At 45.6% G+C, this 23,027-nt stretch overlaps 1 protein-coding gene across 1 annotated transcript in view; it reads left to right on the forward strand.

Annotated features, from left to right (window-relative positions):
* The first annotated feature begins 2,207 nt into the window (after positions 1 to 2,207).
* The window catches only part of HNF4A (hepatocyte nuclear factor 4 alpha), a 59,949-nt gene continuing 39,129 nt past the window's right edge, over positions 2,208 to 23,027 (forward strand). Inside the window, exon 1 of the mRNA XM_004468934.5 lies at positions 2,208 to 2,382. Coding sequence (XP_004468991.1) covers positions 2,334 to 2,382 — 49 coding nt within the window. The 5' untranslated portion in view covers positions 2,208 to 2,333. The remainder of the gene's footprint in view (positions 2,383 to 23,027) is intronic.

A 23,027-nucleotide genomic window follows, 5' to 3' on the forward strand; every position in this document is an offset into this window, starting at 1 on the left:
ATGAAGTTCTAGAAAAGGCAAATCTATTGTGACGGGAAGCAGAGCGGTAGTTGCCTAGGATGGGGGGCAGGGGGAGGGTATTGACTCCAAAGGGATATAATGGAATGTCCAGGGGTGAGGAAGTGTTCTGGATCTTGAGTAAAGTGGTAGTTCCATGGATGTATATATGTTTGAAACACTCATCAGCTGTACCCCTAAAGGGGACATGGCTATTGTACGTAAATTACATCTCCATAAAGTTGGCTTTAAAAGTCTAAAAAGGGAGAGGTGGAATATTTAGAAGAAATGGCCCATGGCCATGTGAGGCTCCTGGGCAGGGGGAGCAGATGGGGTGCAGACCCAGGAAGCTCTCGATGGAAGGAGGTGAGAACGTGTTGACGCAGGCGTATTTTTTTGAGGTACCGGGGAGTTGGGGGAGGTCGAGGTTTAAGGCTTCTCTTTTCTCTGTAAGAAGGTACAGTCTCGTCCTGCTGAGGGTAGGGGTGCTAAAGGTTTGAGGAGAGAAAAGATTTGAATTAGATGCAGAGAATAAGAGAAGAAGAAGAAGAGAGACACAGGGTAGACATCCTGGGCATTTTTGAGGTACCCATGAAGTTGGCAATCACATGAATTTATGGTGGTGCCCAATGGTTACTCGGAGTGATTTTTTTCCTCTGGCAGTGTCTGGCTGCCTGAGTGTAGGTATGAAGAAAACAACATTCTTAGTTCATCCAGACTTGGGGTTTTGTAAGGTGGTTACAAGGAAAGAAACTGTGAAAGAGGCAGGAGAGGGTCTAAAATAATGGACTAAATGCTTCAAACGGAGAGGAAGGAAAAGGAAGACAAGAAGATGCTGACAGGAAGGGAGAACATAGAAGGGCCAAAAAACTGGAAACAGTCCCAGTGTTTCCAATAGGGACCAGCTGTCCCATGAGATGGTTGAACAAACGTGCTAGAAAAAAAGACTGTTATCAGAGAGGAATGTTTAAATTAGCTATTTTAGAGGTAGAGCAACCTGTGAGATACTTGTTACTATGGGGAAACGAAATAATTTACCAAAAACCGTATAGCAAGAAAATGATGGAGCTGGGTGTTGCTGATTCTGGGTCCCAGTTTTGTGCTATCCTTTTCATCAGAAGTCAGTCTAGGGGAGCCGGTGTAGCTCAGTGGTTGAGCAACAGCTTCCCACAAATGAGGTCCCAGGTTCAATCCCCAGCCCCCAGTACTTAAAAAAAAAAAAAGTCAGTAATGAACCCGATGAAGACCTTGATTTCAGAATCCCAAAGCAGTTGTTGGGGCTGCTCCAGAAAAGTCAGACAGCAAGGTATCTAAGAAAGCAAGAGGGCTAAAACCCAGGCAGCTCCTGCCGAGATCAGAGTGCAGGCTCCAGCAGCAGCAGTTTACTTTGAAGTTCCAAAAGGGAAGATGCCCAGAGGAGGGGGCAGGCAGAACGCCTCTGGCCATAGGCCTGGGGTCAGACTGTTTCTCCATCCTCCATCCCTCCACCTCAGCTCATCATAATATCTTTGAATGGTGATCTGATTGACTCCCCGACTTCTCCATTAGTCCACAAGGCTGCAGGTGGGACTTCTATTTTGCTCATTGCTGCATCGCTGGAGTCTAGCACAAGTCCTGGCGTATAGTAGGTGCTCAATAAGTATGCCTTAGACTGGGAATCTGCGGGCTGTGACTCTTAACTCCTCTGCATTCCAGCTCTGAGACTCCCGGCAAGCCCCTTCTCTCAGAGCCCATTTCCTCATTGGTTCCATTGGGATTATCATCCCAAACCCTCAGGGTTTCATTTAAATACACCAGTGCCTGGGAGCAACTCCCGGCCCCCTCCCCCTCCCAGCGCCCGCAGGCTTAAAACACACAGTTCCAGCTCTCGGGCTGTTCTCCTCCACCCCTGCCGGAGCTTTCCCTCGGCTCCCGCATCATGCCACACCCATTGTTTGGAGCCATAAAACCCCAAACCCAGCCCAGCTTGGACTCTCACCTCGGCCCCTCCTGGTCAGACCCCTCCCTCCTGTGAGGGGGCTGGTGTCCCCCATATCTGGCTCTAGGTTGCCCCCAAACCCAGAATGCAGGACAAGGGCCCGAGGGGACCTCGGGTCTGGCCAGGTTGCTGTTGACATGGCGACAGCGACAGTCCCCCCTGCAGGTTCCCTAAGTGACTGGTTACTCTTTAACATATCCACCCACCTTGGGCGATTAGAAGAATCAATAAGATAACCGCGGTGGCAGCTGGCGGTGCTCACTGCCTTCCTGGTGGCCCGGCTCCCTGGTCCCGCTGCTGCTGTGGAGGCGGCCCGGCTCCCCCATGCCCCCACGTCTCCGGCTGAGTGGGCTCAGCCATGGTCAGTGTGAACGCGCCCCTCGGGGCTCCCGTGGAGGGTCCCTATGGTGAGTGGGGCCAGCGGGGGGTGGTGGGGGCGGGGGGTGGGTTGGGTAGGACTGCCACCAGGTTTGGGAGGCCACAGGATTCTTGGCCCCCTGTCCCCAACTGGGCCCAAAGACCACTCAAGGCTCCTCTAGGATGGCAGGACACCCAGAGAGGCCTGGGGCTCGCCTTCAGGGCGTGGGAAGGGCTGGGAGGGACAGCAGGAGCCCCGGGCTCGGCCTCCTGAGCCTGCGGGTGGAGAGGCGGGCTTTCCTGGGAGTGGCTCCCAGGTGACTTTCCAAAATTCCAGAGGGCGGGAAGCTCGGTTCATCTTCCCACTTTGCTGCGCCGGCAAAGTGAGGCCCAGAGCGCGTCTTACTAGGCCTGGATCCTGTAGCCGGCTCGGCCCAGGCCAGGATATGGGGCCCAAGGCCCCCGAATCCCAGGGGAGAGGCTGCTCGGGGATAATTCACCCGGGAAGAGGTATGCAGCAACGCCGGGGTGTTGGAAACCGAGATGGGGCCGGGGCTGGGTGTGTGACGCCCGCAGGCGGGGCGGGGTGGAGGGGTGAAGCGGTGAAGCGCTGGGCTCTGCCTCTTGGGGTGACCCCAAACTGGAAGAAACCCAGATGCCCGCACTGGAGGGCTAGGTAGATAAGTCACGGGGCGTGTTTTTGATGGAAAGCTGCGCCGGCGTCAGAAAAAAAAATACAGATGGGAAGAACAGTGCCGTGCAGAGCACCCGAAAACGGATATAGGTGTGTGCGTGCACATGCGCGTTTGCATTTGTGTAGAAGGACGCAGAGAAACTGGGGACGGTTTTGTTTCTGAGGAGGGAGAGGCACGAGAATGTTGGTGCGTTTTCCTTTTTTTGTTTCCCCTTCTGCGCTTTCGGGATTTTTGACGACTATGTGCATTTTAGAAACTGATTTACACCACTCGTGCACAGGAGTTGGCCTCCGCAGGCTGGTCGAGGTCGGTTCTAGTTCTGCGGCTTGAGGCAATTTACTCAACATTTCTGTGCCTCAGTTCCCTTCTCTCTGAGGTGGAGAATGCTGGGGTGGTTCTGAGGACTGGAGGAGAACGAGGGTGTGAAGCCCAGCCCGGCGCTCTGTAAATCTCACCTAATATCATCATCATTGCCCTGGGGCAGTGGCCGGTGAGGGACAGAGTCAGAGCCTTGTCTCCCGGCCTTGAGCCCAGGGGCCCTGCCTCCTCCCTTCGATCTACTCTCGATCTACTCTCAAGCGCCGGTACGAGGTGCAGGGCAAACAGCAGAGGCAGGAACCAGGGAGCCTGGGACACCCGGCTCTCACACCAGCTGAGTGGGCTTGGGCAAGTCACTTTCCCTCGCTGAACCTACTTCCTCATCTGTAAATGGGAGATAACAAGGGGCCCCACTATCCAACTGAAAATGTCTTTGCCAAATGTGCCTGGGGGCAAGATCACCCTAGTTGAGATCCTCCGTATATAAGGAAGTAGGACTGAGTGCTGGGTTTTGTCTGCCACAGATGAGTATACTGACTCCGTAGTATTAGCTGTGGGAGCCAGGATTTAACTCAGAGCCAAATGCGGGGCTGCCCAGAGCAGCTGAGAATAGGATGCTGTGGAGTGCATGTCTGTGTGCTATCCTGACTCTGGTCTTCAGTGTTTCCTTACCCTTGCTTTCCTCTCAGCAAGTTTCTTTTAATTAATTAGTTTGGCCATTTTGTAATTTGTCATTTTTGGAAGTACCTCAATCTCCTTGAGGGCAAGGTCTGTATTTGATTCTTCTCCTTATACTGTAGGCTACCACAGTGCCTGGCCTTATTGAATGGATGTCTGGTGAGTGGACAGGTAGATGGGTGGATGAATGGATGGATGGGTGGGTGAGTAAATGGATGGATAGATAGAATGGATGGGACAAATGGATGCATGAGTAACTGGAAATGGGTGGATGGACTAATGAGTAGTTGTAGTAGGTGTGATGGTTGGATAGATGGAAGGGTGGATGAATGGATAAGTGGATGGGTGGAGGGATAAGTAGATGGATGGAGTATGTGGGTGGATGTGATAAGTTACTTAAAGGTAACTAGATAGATGGGTGGTGGGTGGGTAGATGGATGGATGGATGGATATGATCGGTGGGTAGGTTAAAAGATAAATGGGTGGTTGGAGTGATGGAAGGATGAGATGGGTTGGGTTGAGGTGAGTTAGAATAGAGGTACCTGCAAGTGCTCGGGACAGGATAAGTAAGGAAACAAGGGGTGACTTGGTCACTGGCCTACCATCTTCTATTAGGACAAGCTATCAGTTTCTAAATGCCAGATGGGTCTGATTTTCCCCAAGTATATTGGCCTAGTCCCTTTGACCAACAGCATCAGTCTCCGGCCAGATGAGGTGCTCTTTGCAGAGGCAGTTTGGTTAAGTGGGCTCTCTTAGGTACAGCAGTGCGATAGTGGGTGCTTTTCTTCAACTCTCTGTTCCTCAATTTCTCCATCCATGAAGTGGAAGAGGTATCATATGCTGTAAAGTGCTGCATCCCCATGAAGGGTTGGTGGACTCAAAGTTAGATAGGACCCCAGATGCTGGATGTCTATGAGGCAGTGTCCAATATCAGACTATGACTGGTCCCATGCTTCATCCCCAAAATATAGTGTCTCCCCTCACCTTTTCCCCTTCTCCCCTCCTGTATCACCTTTCCATTCCCTTGTTCCCCACCCCTATTCCAATTCAATCTTGAGACCCTATTGTTAATGGCTCACAAACCTGGGTGCACATAAGAAGCTTTCTTAAACCCACATACTCAGTAATGAATCAGAATCTCCTGGCGTGAGTTCTAAGAATCTTTTTTTTTTTTTTTAAACTTCCTCATTGACTTTGGGTATTCAGGTCTGCCTGCATTTGGAGGCCATCACCTTGCTTTATCCCTTTTTGTTTTCTTATTTCTCCCCCTCCCCCCTTCTGTCTGCCCTCTGGGTCCATTCACTGTGTGTTCTTCTGTGTCTGTTCTATTCTGGCTCCTGGAACCCATCCTGGGACCTTCCAGAGTGGGAGAGAGGCGACCATTCCCTTGTTCTACCTCCACTCCCTAGTTCATTGAGTCTCATATTGTCTCTTCTCTTTGTCTCTTTTCTGTTGCATCATCTTGCTGTGTCAGCTCTCCATGTGGGCGGCACCGCTCCTGGCCGGGTTGCACTCCTTGCGAGGAGGGGGGGAAGGCATTTCTTGTGCGGCAGGAGTACCCCTGCGCAGGGCGACACTTCTTACGCACAGCAGCACTCTGCATGGGCCAGCTTGCTACACGGGCCAGGAGGCCCTAGGTATCGAACCCTCGCCCTCCTATATGATAGGCAGAAGTTCTATCAGGTGAGCCACATTCGCTTCTCTGTCCCAATTTATAAAAGGAAGAAATGGATACCCACAGTGAATCCTGCCTCCTCCAGATCAGGGGTTCTTTGCCAGGGGTCCATGAGCTTGAACTGAAATTCAAAAAAAACGTTATTCTTGTAGGGACGTGTTGATGCAGGTGATATATTTATTAAATAATACCCAGTATAGTGTGAACTTAGTCAAGGGCCCATGGCTTTCACCTGACTGGCAAAGGAACACAAAAGGTTAAGAACTCCTGCTCCAGATGCTTCTGCATTCATTAATTTGTTGTTCATTTGCTCACTTCTTCAACAAACATCCACGGGGGAGTTAGGATGTACAAGGGGGACACAGTAGAATAAACCTGGGCTTCAGATCTTGGAGCGCACCCAGGCTGGTGGGGTAGACAAAGGCTAGCAGGACTCCAAGCAATGTGACAAGTGCCATGAATGGTGCTGACAGAACCCTGTGGGAACACAAAGGGCAAAAAGAAAGCACAGGGGAGGATGACTTCCCGGAGGAAAGAACTGAGGGCTAAGCTGTGCTCTGAAGGGTCGGCCCGGAGAAGAGAGGGAAGGGGGAAGAATGTTCCAGGCTGAGAGGCCTAGAGCCTGGTCTCCTGCTGCTCTGATTTTGCTTATTTTGGACTGTATTTAAGTCCATCGTATATTGAAAGTATCTTGGGAGTTTTCTGATTGCTTCATGGATGGTTTATCTTGTTCTTAAAAAGATGAGATGCTTAAGTGCAGGCGCCGTGCCTTTTTTCCCCCGACTCACGCTCACCTCTGGAATGAGGCTGGGCCAGCGAGGAGGAAAGAAACCAGGATGCTGGTTACTCTGTTTTCTCCTTTTCTTCCTTGCACTAGCCCATCAAGGTGGAAAGTATTATCCCCTTATTAGAAACAGGAAAATTGAGCTTCAGAGTGGTTACATAAGTTTCTCTGCATCACACAGCAAACAAGTAATTAAAATCTGGTCTGTCGGACACCAAATCTTCATTGTTTCAGCGATGCTTGTTCCCCCTCATGCTAGCATCTGCGGGGCTGAATGACAGAGTGGAGAGCAGCTCAGCCCCTGCTCTAGCTCTTCATGCCCTAGCTCTGTGACCTTGGGCAAATTACTTTGCTTGCTTCATCTATAAAATGGGTGTGATGACAGGAGCAGCTACTTTATGGGGTTATTGTGAGAATTAAGTGAGGTAAATATCGATAACGTGCTGAGAGCATCTGGCACATGGCAAGTATTATGTTGATTTTAACTATCGTCATTATTAAACCTGCAGGGTAAGCACCCACGTGTGCAAGGGACGGAGTGCTTACTGCAGTCTAGCATGTTGCTGGCTGCTGTAGGACAAATGGGAATGAATAAGAGTTGTGTAACTTGTTCTAGGGTGCAGCTGGCTGGCCAGAGTCAGGAGAAAGCTTACCCCTAGCCTGGAGAAGCCCTTTGATGCCTGAGGTCTGTTCTGGGGGACCCAGTTCATGGGTCCGGGCCTGTGTGACTCATTCTCCGAGGAGGAGCAAATGGGAGGCACAGAGATGGAGGGAACAGAACTGCCCTGGTCAGACTCCTGGGAGATGCCTCTGGCCCTGAGTACCCATTTGTGACCCCAATTGAGTCCTTCTGCTGGGTCTCTGCCTCCTTTTCTGAGAATAGGTGCGTGTGCCTGGCTCAGAAGTTGTCCCACAATATTCACAATATTCCTAGGAGCCTCAGAGGTCAGGAGAGGTGCCTCAGGATTCATTTCAAGGGCAATGAGGGGCGTTCAAAGGGACCAGGCTCTTAGCCTCCTCCCACCCCACAACCTCTGGTTCAATCAGAGAAGCTCTACTTGGACCTTTTAATAAAACATTTAATGAAGAGTCTCTATGGTTCAAAAATATTTGGAAAACCAGAGGACTAGATCAGTGTGCTTCAAACTATAATCTTGACCCACTGGTGGGTCACACAGTCAATTTACTGGGTTGCATTAGCTAAGGCATTACTAGCTGATGTAACAAACAAACCCCAAATGCAAGTTAGAAATGATCTCCCTCACGCAGTCATCCTAGGACCCCGGCTCCTTCTACTGTGGCTCTGTCATCTTTAACACATGGCTTCCATGGTTGACGTGCTCTTCAGCATCAAGCTGGTGGGAAGGAGGAGATACACCTGCTTCTCAAACACCCTGGCCGAGAAGTGATAGTTATCACTCCTACTTCCATTCCATTGGTGAGAACCAGTCATGTGACCCTGACCAAACGCAGAGGAGTCTGGGACATGTGGTCTCTAGCCTGGCAGCTGTTTTCCAGGAAGAGCGCTACACTAAGGGGGAGCATGAATCTGCCGGCTCACAATTGGTCATCTCGGCCATAAAGCCATCACCACCACCACCCACACACATTTTTCAAATGTTCAGAATGGCAGTTTTCAAGGTAACATAAGAAACTCAGTCTTTATGTTCTTTTTTCAATTTGAGCACAGAGGCAGAAGTCAAATACGTGTAACAATATGAATATACAATTTCTAAGATCAAATGTTTCCACAAAAATGTGGATGGATGGATAGAAAGCAATAAAGCAAGTGTGACAGCATGTTCCCGACTGGTGAATCTAGGTCAGGGGTTCTCAACCTTTTCTGTTTCACGGACCCCTTTGCCAGTCAGGTGAAATGAACTACTGTAATTTATTTATTGCATACATTCATACGTGAAGGAAATGCTAGATTTCAGTTGGAGGTCAGAGAGAATAAAGATAATCACGTTGATTTTTTTCAATTCAAGCTCACAGACCCCGAACCCCTGATCTAGGTGAAGGATATACTATTGTTCACTGCACTCTTTTTTCGCCCTTTAGTAGGTTTGAAAATTTTCAAAGTAAAATGTTGGGGGAAATGTAATCATTAAAACCTCCTAGAGTAAGATAAGAAACAAACTAGAATAAGATTTATCTTAAGCTTGAAGGACTCTGAAATGTAACTTGAATACAGAGGTTGGTAAGCTTTTTCTATAAAGGGCCAGAGAATGCATATTTTAGGCTTTGCAGGTCAGGTGGGCTCTGTGGCAACTCCTCAGCTCTGTCATTCTAGGGCATGAAAGCAGCCACAGATAATAATGAAATGAATGACTATGGCTATGTTCCAATAAAACTTTATTTATAAAACCGACAGTGGGCCACACTTTACCTGGGGATTGTAGTTTGCTAACCTTTGCTTTTTTTTTTTTTTTAAGATTTAAAAAAAATTTCTCTCCCTTTCCCCCCACCCCCCCAGTTGTCTACTTTCTGTGTCCATTCGCTGTGTGTTCTTCTGTAACCGCTTCTATCCTTATCAGCGGCACCGGGAATCTGTGTCTCTTTTTGTTGCGTCATCTTGTTGTGTCAGCTCTCCGTGTGTGTGGCGCCATTCCTGGGCAGGCTGCACTTTCTTTCGCGCTGGGCGGCTCTCCTTACGGGGTGCACTCCTTGCGCGTGGGGCTCCTCTACGTGGGGACATCCCTGCGTGGCAGGGCACTCCTTGCGCGCATAGCACTGCGCGTGGGCCAGCTCCACACGGGTCAAGGAGGCCCAGGGCTTGAATCGCGGACCTCCCATGTGGTAGACGGACGCCCCAACCACTGGGCCAAGTCTGCTTCCCAACCTTTGCTTTAATATGTTGAATATTATTTTGTAAAAAATCCCTTGAAGCACATAATTGTGTGTGTGTGTTTGAGTAGATATATTATCCTTACTGCACAAATCAACAGTCTTCATTAGAGATTATGGATGAGTAGTGACCAAGCTGTTAGGGACTCCAATCTACTAATGGACAAGACTCTATATAGCTTTTTGAAAAAAAATTTCTCTCCTTCTCTCCCCCCTCCCCCCATTGTCTATGCTCTGTGTCCATTCGCTGTGTGTTCTTCTGCATCCGCTTGCATTATCCAGAGGAACTGGGAACCTGCGTCTCTTCGGGCTGTGCTTTTTTTTTTCATGCAGGGTGGGTCTCCTTGCGGGGTGCACTCCTTGCTTGAGAGGCACCCCTACACAGGGGCACCCCTGTGTGGCACGGCACTCCTTGTGTACGGCAGCACTGCGCGTGGGCCAGCTCACCACACGGGCCAGGAGGCCCTGGGGATTGAACCCCGGACCCCCATTCCATATGGGAGACGGACACTCGATCAGTTGAGCCACGTCTGCTTCCCTATATAGCTTTTTCTTTTTAATGTGCTGGATGAAATAACTGCAGCACATTTGCTGTTCACATAATCAGCTGGTTTCCTTTGTTTTCACTACTTGCCTGTTCTTTAAATAAAAATGTGCTATTTAAAAAATATATTTTTTATTGAAGTATAACGTTCATAAATGTATAGCTCAATGAAACATCACAAAGATGCCCATATTTTAAAGAAAAAGAAGGAAAATAGACTAGAAGACATCAGAGTGCACCTGTGTAGGAAGAGCACATTTCCCTTATCTGTGTTTATGGGTGTGTGTTTGAGATTGTGATAATAATAAAATAGGTGCTTTTTGCATATCAACTCCTAATCTTCACAATGACCCTGGAAATAGAAGCTATTGTTATCATCCCCATTTTACGGAAGGGAACAGGAAATGGGTAATAGGCAGATGGTAAAAATCTTGAAGAAGACAAATGTCTGGAGTTTGGGAAACAGACACTTGAACTTGCATCGGAAGGCCCAGATCTGAGTCCCAGCCAATTCATTTTCTAGCTTGGGTTTACTTAAGTAATCATATACCACGGGCCAGTCACAGTTGTCAGTACCGTGTAAAAATTAACTCCTTTAATTCTCAGGACTGCCCTTTGAAGTAGGTACTGTTATCATACCCATTTCTCAGAAAAGGGAATAAGAGCTCCGAGAAGTTAAGTAACTTACCCAAAACCACACAGCCCCCAGGTGACAGAACCAGCCTTCAAAACCAAGCAGTTGCCTTAGTAATGACAATACTAGCTGATGTAACAAACAAACCTAAGATGTAAGGTAGAATTTTATCTCCTTTGCAGTCATCCGGGGACCCTGGTTCCTTCCATCTTGGCTGGAAGATGTTTGTTTTTTTAACTGCCGCATCTCACTGTGCTTCTTTATCATTCCTGGCAATGTTTCTTCCTCTGAAAGTGGGATTAATACAGCTAGGTGTGCTTATCCCTCAGAATAGTTCTGCACAAGGGGATGGATGGGAGAGTCTTCTGCAAACTGCCAGTAGTTTTATTGGGAGTAATGTTAACATATTTTAATTATGTAATATCGTGATTTTGGCATATATTAGTATTATTATAGCCATACTTCCCTTGTTAAATCTAAAACAGAAAAATCAAGAAGTAGTAGTGTAAGCATGATGTTTAGAAAGATGGAGGAGAAAACCAGAAAAAAAAGCTAGAAGAGTTGAAAATAGTTGCTATGGAATCAGGATCAAGGAAGTGTGAGTGGGCAACTACTGTTATTTGACTTTTCACCTGTGTACATGTACAGCTTTGATCTTAAAATTAAATTTAAAAAGAAAAAAGAATAATTAAATACTGTTTTAAGCACCATCAAATGAACCTGAACACATGTTCAAGAATCTTGGGAGAGAGTTCTGGAGGGATAAAAATTAGAGTTAGGAGAGAAATTTTAGGGTACAATTATGTTTAAAATCTCTGCTAAAAACTCTCCCATGGCTTTGGATCATACTTCAAACTCACACTTTGCCCCCTGACCTCCAAGGCCCTGCAGGATTGGGTGATCATCGAAGCCGCTCTCCCTTTAGCTCGCTCCGCTTCTGCCATGCTGGCTTCCGTCATGCCAGGCATGCCTGTGCCAGGACCACCCTTTCCCCACGTCTGCCCATCGCTGATTTCATCCCATAGCTTGGCTCTTAGCTCAGTGGGACACGGCAATCTAAGTCTACCCCACCTCTCCCCCCATCACTGCCTATCCCATCATCCTTCACGGCTCTTAGCACCACTTGAAATTACGTGTTTGTTAATCTGTTTAGCATCTGCGTCTCCCACTGTTAAAGTAAGTTCTTTTAAAGCAGGGATCATGACTGTCTGGCGCCCTGCTGTATCCCCGGGGTGTAGAATAGTGCTTGGCACACAGTAGGCGCTCCATAAATACTTGTGGAATGAGCAAATACAGATGGGCAGGGCTGAGCCAGTGGCGTGGGGAGGAAGCTGCAGCCTCCTGCCCGGGGCCTGCCCTGGGTAAACAGGCCGCCTCCTGCTCAGACAGCCACTGTTTGACAACTGTCTGCCGTGGGGCCGGCCAGGCCTGGGCCGCCGCGCTGCTAAGCCCCAGGATTCCCCGGGGCCAGCCGCTGAGGCAGCCGCACCTGCGGGAGAGCTTGGGAAGGAGCAGGTCAAAAAGTTATCCAAACAGGTGTGAGGAAGGGAGGAGAAGGTGGTTGGCCCTGCCCTGGCCAGAGCCCGGGAAGCGGGAGGGAGGCCCCGGCACACCCAGGGGACAGCTCGGCTGGCAGGGCTTGGCTTCCTGGACCCCAGCACCGGGGCAGGGAGACACTAACTGCTCTGACCCTGACTACCTACCTGCTGAGGGACCTCGGCGTCTCGGGGCCTCAGTTTCGCCACTTGTAAATCGAGGGGCTGTAGGCAGACCAATGGTTTTTAAATTTTTTAAAAAGGGGGGTGGGTGGGGAGCAGTGTTATTCTTTCTTCAAACAAAATCTTACCCGGAAAGCAGTCCACAGGAGCAATATAATCTGAGGCGCCAGGGTCGAAGCCCGAGTGGAGGTGCTCCCCGGCAGCCCCTTGCCCTTGGTATCTGAGCGTCGTCATCCACGGGAGGTAGAAGGGTGTGTAGCAAGAGCCGAGTTGGGCAGTTTAGCCTTGAGAACAGTCTTGTCCTCTAATGTAGAACCGGTTCAAGCCCGGGGGTGTGATCTTAGCAATTTACTTCACGGTTTTGAGCCGTAGTTCCCCCACCCTCTGTAAACCTGGCGCTATAAACAGTGCTTCCTTCCTGGTATCATAGTTAGGTGTTTAGCACAGAACCTGACACCTAGTAAACTCAATATAATGGTTAAATATCAATTTGGTTAGTTACTCCAGTCGTAAATATGCCCTGGAATGGGAACCTGAAGACCCAGTTCTTTATCTTTGCTGTGAGTTGGGAAATTTTTTAACCACTCTGAACCTCAGTTTTCTCTTCTGTAAAACATGGTCAAGGGTTTAGAGGAGATCAGAGATTGAAATCCAGCCTGTCAATTAAAAAAAATTTTTTTTTAATAAATTAGAACCAAGAGCTAACCTTTAAAAATCATGACTTTGAGCTTTTTAAAAAAAAAGATTTATTTTTTTAATTTTATTTCTCTCCCCTTACCCCCAGTCTGCTCTCTGTGTGCATTTGCTGTGTGTTTTTCTGTGTCCGCCTGTATTCTTGTCAGGCAGCACCCGGAATCTGTGTCTCTTTTTTGTTGCGTCATCTTGCTGCATGAGCTCTCCGTGTGTGCGGCGCCACTCCTGAGCAGGCTGCACTTTTTTCGCGCTGGGTGGCTCTCCTTATGGGGCGTATTCCTTGTGCATGGGGCTCCCCTACACAGGGAACACTCCTGCGTGTAACAGCACTCCTTGAGAGCATCAGCACTGTGTGTGGGCCAGCTCATCACATGGATCAGGAGGCCCTGGGTTTGAACCTTGGACCTCCCATATGGTAGGCGAATGCCCTATCCATTGGGTCAAATCTTCATCCCTCGAGTTTATTTTTTAAAAATTGGAAACTGTAGCAATACCAAGTTCCTATGCTCATAAGGCAATCAGCAGTCCACTGGAGCTAATTTGGACTGGGTATACATTCTGTTTGCCACAGTCCCCACCATTCCTTAGTGTCCCTACACTGAAAACATTTTAGTGAATGAACTGTGTTGTTTTTCTTACAGGAAAGTATGAAATTTGCTTATGCCACTCTGCTCCATATATTTCTGTCACCTACCTGGGCATTGATGGCACTTGAGTTTGGGAGCCTGATTGCTACAGCAATCTATTTCATAGACCTACTTTTTTCCTTAAACGTAGCTACTAGAACATTTAAAATTGCATGTGGCTCACATTCTTTTTCTATTGGACAGGGTGCTCCAGTCCCCCAGCTTCTATAGCAGGGACCAGGTTTGCTGCTAATTCACTCTGCCCCCATGTTCCCTTTGTGCACAGACCAGCCCTGGCCAAACCTCCTGGCTTTCTCCCTCCCTGGCTGGGTCCTCTCCCTGCGCCACTGGATTGGCTCTGCTGCTGCCACACTTGAGCCTGGTAACCTGTCTTCTGGAATTCTCCACTTGGGAAATCTCACCTCCAGCCCCCACCTGGCAGCCATTGTGTCGTCTTTATCAGACAGTCACATAAAACAATAGTCAATTTGAGGCTTAATTACACACCTATTCTTCAGTCTCTGCCTGTCAAATTTACTCCAAATCCTGTGATTTGGGGGGAAGGGGTGGAGTGGGAGTGGGAGGAGGCATAGACCTTGCTCTTCACAGTCTGCCCTGAAGGCGCTGTTTTCAGAGGGGCCAAAGTCCACAGCAACTGTCAGGAGATGGGGAGCATCCTGAAGGATGTGTATGGGGGGGGCGGGAATGAATCCTGGTTTGGGATGAAGACCCCTTTCTAATTGGAAGGCCTTCCATGGTAGTGGCTAAGAACTCAGAGCCAGAGTCAGGAAGACTTGGGTTAGAGTCGCAACCTGGAGTGCCTTGCATATAGTAACGACCCTATAAATTCTAATTAGCTATTATCAAACTTTTTGTAAAAGAGCCCAAAGTAGCATTTGGAGAAAAGTTAATTCTCTTTATTTGCTTCTCTGCATCTTTGTAATTCTCTGCCAAGAACCTGCTTTGATTAAGTAATAAAAAGATCCTCGAGGGAAGAGGAATAAAATTAAGTGAAAAAGTCCTGGTGTGGGCCCTAATAGGGGGATTTAGAGCTGGAAGCAGGTAAGAGATCTGATGCAAACTTTGCACACCCATTTACTAACTTACACTGAGGGCCTGAGAGGTAAGTCGTATAGCACGTTAGTGGCGTAGCCAAAACCAGAATGACAGGCTGTGAGAATTGGAAGGGACCTTTGAGATGAGGTCAGCCTCTCTTCCCCAAAATGGGTTTTATAGGAAGATGTTCAAAAGATTTCAGGTTAAAGCTGCACAAATTTTATGACCAAAGATCTTCTTAAGAGCCCTTAATACACTACAGTGGCTTAGGAACTCCGAGAGAGCCCTACAGTATGCAGGCCCCAAATTATTTAATCACAGAGCCCTTTGAAGACATTAAAGCCTACTAAAGCTCTCTTTGCCCCCAAAGAATCTGAGAAATACTATTATGTTTTAGTTATATTCCTATATATTTTTAACAATAGTTTTGTCGATATTTTGAATGGTATCTTTTTAAAAAATTACATTACTGAATTCTCTGTTGTCAATACAGAGGAAGGCAGTGAATGTTTAAGAAAAATTTATTAGGTCCGATTTTATTTTTCTTCCTGTAAGAGAAAATCTTACTGGAAAATTTATGTAAATGATATAGTACATGTATCCTCCACCAATTTCCTTTTATCCACTCAGCATAACACTGGATCTTTTCATGCTATACAAGTAGCTCTAGAGTATTCCTTTAAAATGGCATATATGAATATCACAACTAGATTTTTTCTTAAAAAGATTTATTTATTCCTCTCCCCTTCCCCGCCCCCCCTTGTCTGCTGTCTGTGTCCATTCGCTGTGTGGTCCTCTGTGTCCGTTTGCATTCTTGTCAGCAGCATCAGGAATCTGAGTCTCTTTTTTTGTTGCATCATCTTGCTGTATCAGCTCTCCATGTGTGCGGCACCACTCCTGGGCAGGCTGCATTTTTTCGTGCAGGGTGGCTCTCCTTACAGGGCCCACTCCTTGCACGTGGGGCTCCCCTATGGGGGGGACACCCCTGTATGGCACGGCGCTCCTTGCAGGCATCAGCACTGCGCATGGGCCAGCTCCACACACAGGTCAGGAGGCCGGGGGTTTGAACCCTGGACCTCCCATGTGGTCGGCGGATGTTCTATCAGTTGAGCCAAATCCGCTTCCCTCAACCAGATGTAATCTATTTTCTGGCAATTGAGTTTGTTTCCCAGTTTGTTGCTATTTCCAACAATGCTCTGAAGAACATTTGTATACTTGTGCATGAGCATTTCTCCTACTCTCATATAGAGTAGTGGGATTTCTGGACCTTGGAGAATGTTAATCTGCCACTTCTATGAGACATCAGCAAGCCACTTTTTCTCCTATTAGTAGCCCTCATTTTATCAGTAGTACTCTTCCTAGGAGTTTCAGAGTTTTCACAACCTCACCAGCACTTAGTTTTATAAGATAATGAATGTCCAATGATACTTCATTGTTTTCATTTGCATCTTATGACTAGAGAGGGAGACGCTCTTTTCATGCTTATTTGTCATTTGGGTCCCTGCCTCTGTGCTTGTTCATAGCCTTTGCTATTGTATTATTTACCATTTTTATAAATTTGTAGGAATTATTCTCAATATTAATCCTTTTTCAGTTATATTAATGGAAAATGTTTTTGATTGGTCTATAACTTGTCTTTTCATCCTCTGTAGAGTTTTGTTGTACAGAAGCTTATAATTTTAATACAGTAAAATTATAAGTGAGGTTGTTAAACTTACTATCTCTTCCTTTATGGTTTCTGCTTTTCATATCTCATCTATGAAATCTTTCAGTGCTCCGATGTCATAAAGATATTATTGTCAATATTTTCTTTAGGGTTTAAAGTTTTATTTTTCATATTTAGGTTTTTATTCCATAAAAATGGATTTTTTGTGTATGGTGTGAGGTAGGGTGCCATTTTATTTTTCTCCATTTTGATAACCAACTGGCCCAGGGCAATTTATTGAAGAGGACATCGTTTCTCCTCTGATAAGCAATGCCATCTCTTTTGTTTCTCATTTTCAAATATATGTAGATCTGTTTCTTGGCTCTCTATACTATTCCACTTACCCATTTGTATATCCATGAACATCATACTGACCAATCACTATAACTCAGCACTGACCAGTAGAAACACAATGGGAGTCACATACACAATTTTACATTTTCTAGTAGCCCATGTTAAAAACAAAGAAGGTGAGTAAATCTATTATATCAAAATAAAATGTTTCATTTTAGCAAAGCTAAAAAAGAGAACCAGGTGAGATTAATTTTAACAATTATATTTTGTTTAACCTAATATATCTAAAACATCGTTTCAACATGTAAACAGTGTTTTTTAAAAATAAGAAAGTTTTCATTCTTTTCATACCAGGTCAAAATGTGGTGTGTAATTTACTCTTACAGCACATATCAATTTGATCTAGCTACATTTCACATGCCCAGTAGCCACATGTGGCTACATGTGGCCAGTGGCTGCCATTTTGAACAGAGCTTCTACAGCTTTATATATTGTAAATCATGTCCCCCCACATTCTTGTTTTCAAAAATCATCTTTGCTATTCTATGCCTTTGTTCAGGCACATATATTTCAGGATGAGGTTGAAAAAGGCAGTATAAGATTAGAGGCCCCAGGCGTATTTGTCTCCTCCACTGGATTGTAGTAATAGCAACTAGCATATTTTGAATGCTTGCAATTTGTCAAGCACTGTGCTAATTTATGAAGAATTGCCATCTCTATATAACGAATCTTTCTGCTATCATCATGATACATCCCTACATTTACATAGATCTTCTTTTATGTTTCTCAAGAAAATTTGATAATTTTATCCGTAAGGGTTTTTTTCTTAGATTAGTTCCTAGGTAATTTATAATCGTTATTGCTATTATAAATAGTTATTTAATTGCACCTTTTCATTTGTGGATTTTAGTGTGTATGTACCAATTGATTTTAATATTTTGAAAACATTTCCAGTAACCTTTCAATTTCTCTTATTAGATCTAAAATCTATGCATAGATATTTTTGGATTATCCATATATAGCTCATCATATTGTTAGTAAAAAATTATAGTTTTGTTTCTTTCTTGTATTTTTTTTTTTTTCTTTTTCATCATAACTGCATTGTTACAGTCTCCAGTAAAATATCGAACAGAAGTAATAATGGGTATGTTGGGTAGGATCGAATTTGTGCATGAGTAACAGAGACACAAATTAACAGTGCCTTAAACAAGATGGAAAATACTTCTCACTTTTGTAAAATCCCAGGGTAGTGTGGCAGCTCTGCCCCCCAAAAGTCCTCAGGAACCCCTCAGGAACCCTGGCTCCTTCTATTTTTTTTTTTTCATTCATTTAAAAATATATATTACATTCAAAAAATATGAGGTCCCCATTCACCCCCACCGCCCCCACCCCACCACTCCCCCCACAGCAACACTCTCCCCCATCATCATGACACATCCATTGCATTTGGTGAGTACATCTCTGGGCATCGATGCACCCCATGGCCAGTGGTCCACACCATAGCCCACACTCTCCCACGTTCCATCCAATGGGCCCTGGGAGGACATACAATGTCCTGGCTCCTTCTAGCTCCTGCTTTCCCTTCCCCTGGAGGTCTTCATCCTCATGGCCTGAGGTGACCACCAGAGCTCCAGCCACGCATCTGTACTCCAGGCAGAAGAATGGAGGAAGGGAAAGAAGAAAGGAGGTATAGCAGTTTGATATAATTGATAAATTCCAAAAAGAAATGTTGGCTTATGCTTGTAATCTAATCTGTACCTGGGCATGATTGAGTTATGATTAGGGTGTTGAGTCCCCATCCACTAAGAGGTGGGGACTTACAGATAAAAGGCCTGGCAAAGGGCAAAGAACAGACTGGGGGCCTTTAATGTTGGAGTTTTGGATGTTGGAGTTTGATGCTGAAGACTTAAACTGGAGCCCTGGGAAGACAGCATGCAGAGGAAAGAGAAGCCAGCCCCAGGAAGGAAGGAACCTTGAAGCCAGAGTAAAGCAAGCCCCAGGAACGTAGGAACCCAGGAAGCCTGAACCCTCACAGATGTCAGCAGCCATCTTGCTCCAAATAGACTTTGGTGAGGGAAGTAACTTAGGCTTTGTGGCCTGGTATCTGTAAGCTCCTACCCCAAATAAATACTTTTTATAACGCCCAGCAGATTTCTGATATTTTGCATCAGCACCCCTTTGGCTGACTAATACAGGAGGGTAACATCATGTTCTGGTGTCTTTTAAGACAAGCTCCTGGGAACTGCCACACTAACTTTCTGATTATGTTTCATTGGTCACAAAGTATTCACATAGACATACCTAGCTTCAAGGAAGGCTTAAGATAAATCTTTTGGGAGGGCAGCCATGTGCCCAACTGAAAATAATATAAAATAATATAGAATAACTCACAGCCTCTGCCACAGTGTTTGTCCTTGAACTATTTCTGACTTTAAAGGGACATTTTGCCTCTTTAAGTATGATGTCTACTGTAGGTTTTTGGCACATAATTTTTATTGGGTTTTTGAAAGTTTCTTCCAAGTAAGCTAGGGATTTTGTTTGTTTTTTTAATCACAATGTTGAATCGTCTCAATAGCTTTTTGTCCATCTACTTTTTTTCCTTTAGCCTGCTATTTTATTAATAGATTTGCTCATGTTAAATTGTCCTTGCATTCCTGGAATAAGCCTAACTTGGTCATGATGCCCTATGTCTATTTTATACATTGCTGGATTTGGTTTTGACAGTATTTCATTTAAGAGTTTTGCACCTGGGAGATGCTGTTTTGCTATAACTGCCACCCATTGCTGGAATCCTCTCACCATCATCTCTGACAGATGGTCATCTAGCTTGGGCTTGATATTCCCACAGTTGTCCATGCTTGGCCCTTCAAGGGCAGAATGCAGAGACTCTCTTAGCTTCTTTGACCAGAGTCACTATTGCCTCATTAGTGGCATATATGACTGGGCCAGGGGTACAGGCAGCCGCCGCCAAGTAAAACCCCCTAGAACTTTGTCATGACAGCTGCCCTAAGGCAGCTTTCCACCAGCCACACTTTCCAGTTGGCTTATTTTTAACCAATATGGAGGATTTTTCATTCATGTCCCTTGGGTTCAACATTACTCCAGACTCATTTGGATCTTGATCCTGCCATTGTTATATAAGTGACACCTCTAGAGGTCTAACGACGTGCCAGGCAGGGTTCTAAGCCCTTCACATTCATGAGCACAAATAACCCCCACAACGACCCGATGACATATATCATCATCCCTATTTTACAAATGAGAACACAGTCACAGAGCAGTTAAGTCGCTGGCCCAAGGTCACATAGCTTCCTTTGAAGCAATAACCACAGGACAACAGAGGACAGAGACTCTGTCTCTACACTTGCTGCCACAACGGCTGTGGCACTGGCTCTTAAAGCGTCTACCCACATGTGCCACATGATGCTTCTGCTCACACGTCAAAGGCCAAGTCACATGGTCACAACTAACCTCAGAGGAAGCCAGGAAGTGTAATCCTACCCTATGTCTGAAAGGAAGCAAGAAAGTATAATCCTTCCCTGTGGATTACTTGAGATCGGCCCACAGATAGACTATGGATAAAGGAGCCTGAAAGATGGGTCTGGAAACCTGGTCTCCCCTGGCTTCTCTTTCGTTGTTGTTTTCTGTTTGTTTTGTTGTGTTGTGTTTAGGAGGCACCAGGAACTGAACCCGGGACCTTCCATGTGGGAATCAGGTGTTCAACTGCCTGAGCCAATATCTGCTCCCTAGCAGCTGCTCTTTTTTTAAAAAATTTATTTCTCTCCCCTTCCCTACACCCCCACCCCCATGAGTTGTCTACTCTCTGTGTCCATTCACTGTGTGTTCTTACTGTGTTCGCTTGTATTCTTGTCAGCAGCACCAGGAATCTGTGTCTCTTTTAGTTGCATCATCCTGCTGCGTCAGTTCTCTGTGTGTGAGGCGCCACTCCTGGGCAGGCTGCACTTTTTTCGCGCTGGGTGGCTCTCCTTACAGGGTGCACTCCTTGCGCGTGGGGCTCCCCTACGCGGGGGACACCCCTGCGTGGCACGGCACTCCTTGTGTGCATCAGCACTGCACGTGGGCCAGCTCCACACGGGTCAGTCGGCCCGGGGTTTGAACTGTGGACCTCCCATGTTGTAGGCAGGTGTTCTGTCCGTTGAGCCAAATCCGCTTCCCCCTGGATTCTCTTTTGACTTCTCTCTCTGTGGCCTTCCCTATAAGTAATAGGAATAAGACCTGTCCTGATTCAGTTGGACCACACTTTAACTGCTGTAACTTCATCAGAAGTTCCTACTTGCAGTGGGTTCATACCACCAGAAATGGATTTAAGACTAAGAACATGTTTTTTCTGGGGTACATAGCTCCAAGCCACCACATCTCCTGGTCAGCAACTCAGGATTCTGTTGGGTTGTGGGTGCTATTATTTTGTAAGTGCTCTCACATGAACTTTGTGGTCAGACGTTTTTATTCCCTGATGGTAGCTGGGTTTGGCTGAGCTAGGATTTGGTTCTGTCACTACTTGGACAGGACATCCAGGAAAGGGCAGCTAGAAAGGAGAGGAAGTAAGGGTGGGGGGGTCCAAGTGGGCAGAGAGCCTCACACAGTCCTTGGTCATCGAGAGTTTTCAAAGTGGGGTTTGAGGACTTCCTGCATCAGAAACACGTGGGAGCACATTAATCACGTGCTGCCAGGGCCTAGCGTTGACCCTGGCATCTTGAGGTGGGATCCCAGGAATCTGAATTTTTAATAATAACCCTACATGGTTCTTATGGATACTGAAATTTGAGAAGGACTGAATTATAAGGAGAAAGTTTTTCTATAAGACTGGAGGCCTAACTCTTCTGGTTCTCAATCCGAGGCAATGTTGACCTCCAGGGGACTTGGCAATACCAGAGATGCTGCTAAGGATCGTACAATGCATAGAACAGCCCCTCACAACAAAGAATGGTCCAGGCCCAAATGTCAATAGTGCTGAGGCCAAGAACGCTGGTTAGCAAGTAAGAGTCGGAAGCCTTCTAAATGTGGAGCCCATATGATTTTTAATCTTCTCTATTTGCTTTCCAAATCTTTTGCTATAAGCATGCACTGCTTTTCATTGATTGCTATGCACCAAGCACTTCACATATCAGTTTCTCCTCAAAAACCTTCATAGTCATCAATCTAATAAATAAATATCTGTTAAACACCTATTTTTTCCTTTTTTTAACTTTTTTTTTGTACATTTCATAATTGAAAATATAAACAATTAAAAAAGAAAAAACAGTTGAATAAAAACATACATTTCTCAATTAAATGTACTGGATACATATACTTTTTTTTGAATCATACGGTATGTTACACTATATAACTAGTTCACAGTAACGCAATCATACAGTATTTGTCCTTTTGTGTCTGGCTTGCTTTGCTCAATATAATGTCCTCCAGGTTTATCCATGTTGTCATATGCTTTACGACTTCATTTCTTCTTACAGCTGCATAATATTCCCTCATGTGAATACACCACAGATGGTTTATCCATTCATTGGTTGATGGACACCTGGGTTGTTTCCAGCTTTTGGCAATCATGAATAATGCTGCTATGAACATTGGTGTGCAGATGTCTGTTTGTGTTACTACTCTCCGTTTTCCTGGGTATGTACCCAGTATTGGTATTTCAGGATCACGTGGCTAGTCTATATTGAACTTCTTTAGGAGCTGCCAAACAGTCCTCCACAGTGGCTGTAGCATTCTGCATTCCCACCCACAGTGAATAAGAGTTCCTGTCTCTCCACATCCTCTCCAACACTTGTAGTTCTCTGTCTTTTTAATAGTGGCCATTCTGATAGATGTGAAATGTTATCTCATTGTAGTTTTGATTTGCATTTCCGTAATCATTAGTAAGTTGAGCATTTTTTCATGTGTTTTTTTTTTTTTTTTTTTCCATTTGTATTTCTTCTTTGGACAAATATCTATTCAAGTCTTTGCCCATTTTTTAATTGGGTCGTTTGCCTTTTTATTGTTCAGTTGTAACATCTCTATATATCCTGGATATTAAATCCTTATCCGATATGTGATTTCCAAACATTTTCTCCCATTGAGTTGGCTGCTTTTTCACCCTTTTTACAAAGTCCTGTGAGGTGCAAAAGTGTTTAACTTTGAAGAAGTCCATTTATCTATTTTTTCTTTTGTTGCACATGTTTTGGGTGTAAAGTCCAAGATACCACCACTTACTACAAGGTCTTGAAGATGTTTCCCTGCATTTTATTCTAGTAGTTTTATGGACCTTGCTTTTATAGTTAGGTCTTTGATCCATTTTGAGTTGATTCTTTTATAGGGAGTGAAATAGGGGCTCTCTTTCATTCTTTTGATTATAGATATCCAGTTGTCCCAGCACCATTTGTTGAAAAGACTGTTTTGTCCCATTAACATGGGCTTGGTAGTTTTGTCAA

The sequence above is a fragment of the Dasypus novemcinctus genome, chromosome 24 (genome assembly GCF_030445035.2).
Source record: "Dasypus novemcinctus isolate mDasNov1 chromosome 24, mDasNov1.1.hap2, whole genome shotgun sequence".
In the NCBI taxonomy this organism is placed as follows: domain Eukaryota; kingdom Metazoa; phylum Chordata; class Mammalia; order Cingulata; family Dasypodidae; genus Dasypus; species Dasypus novemcinctus.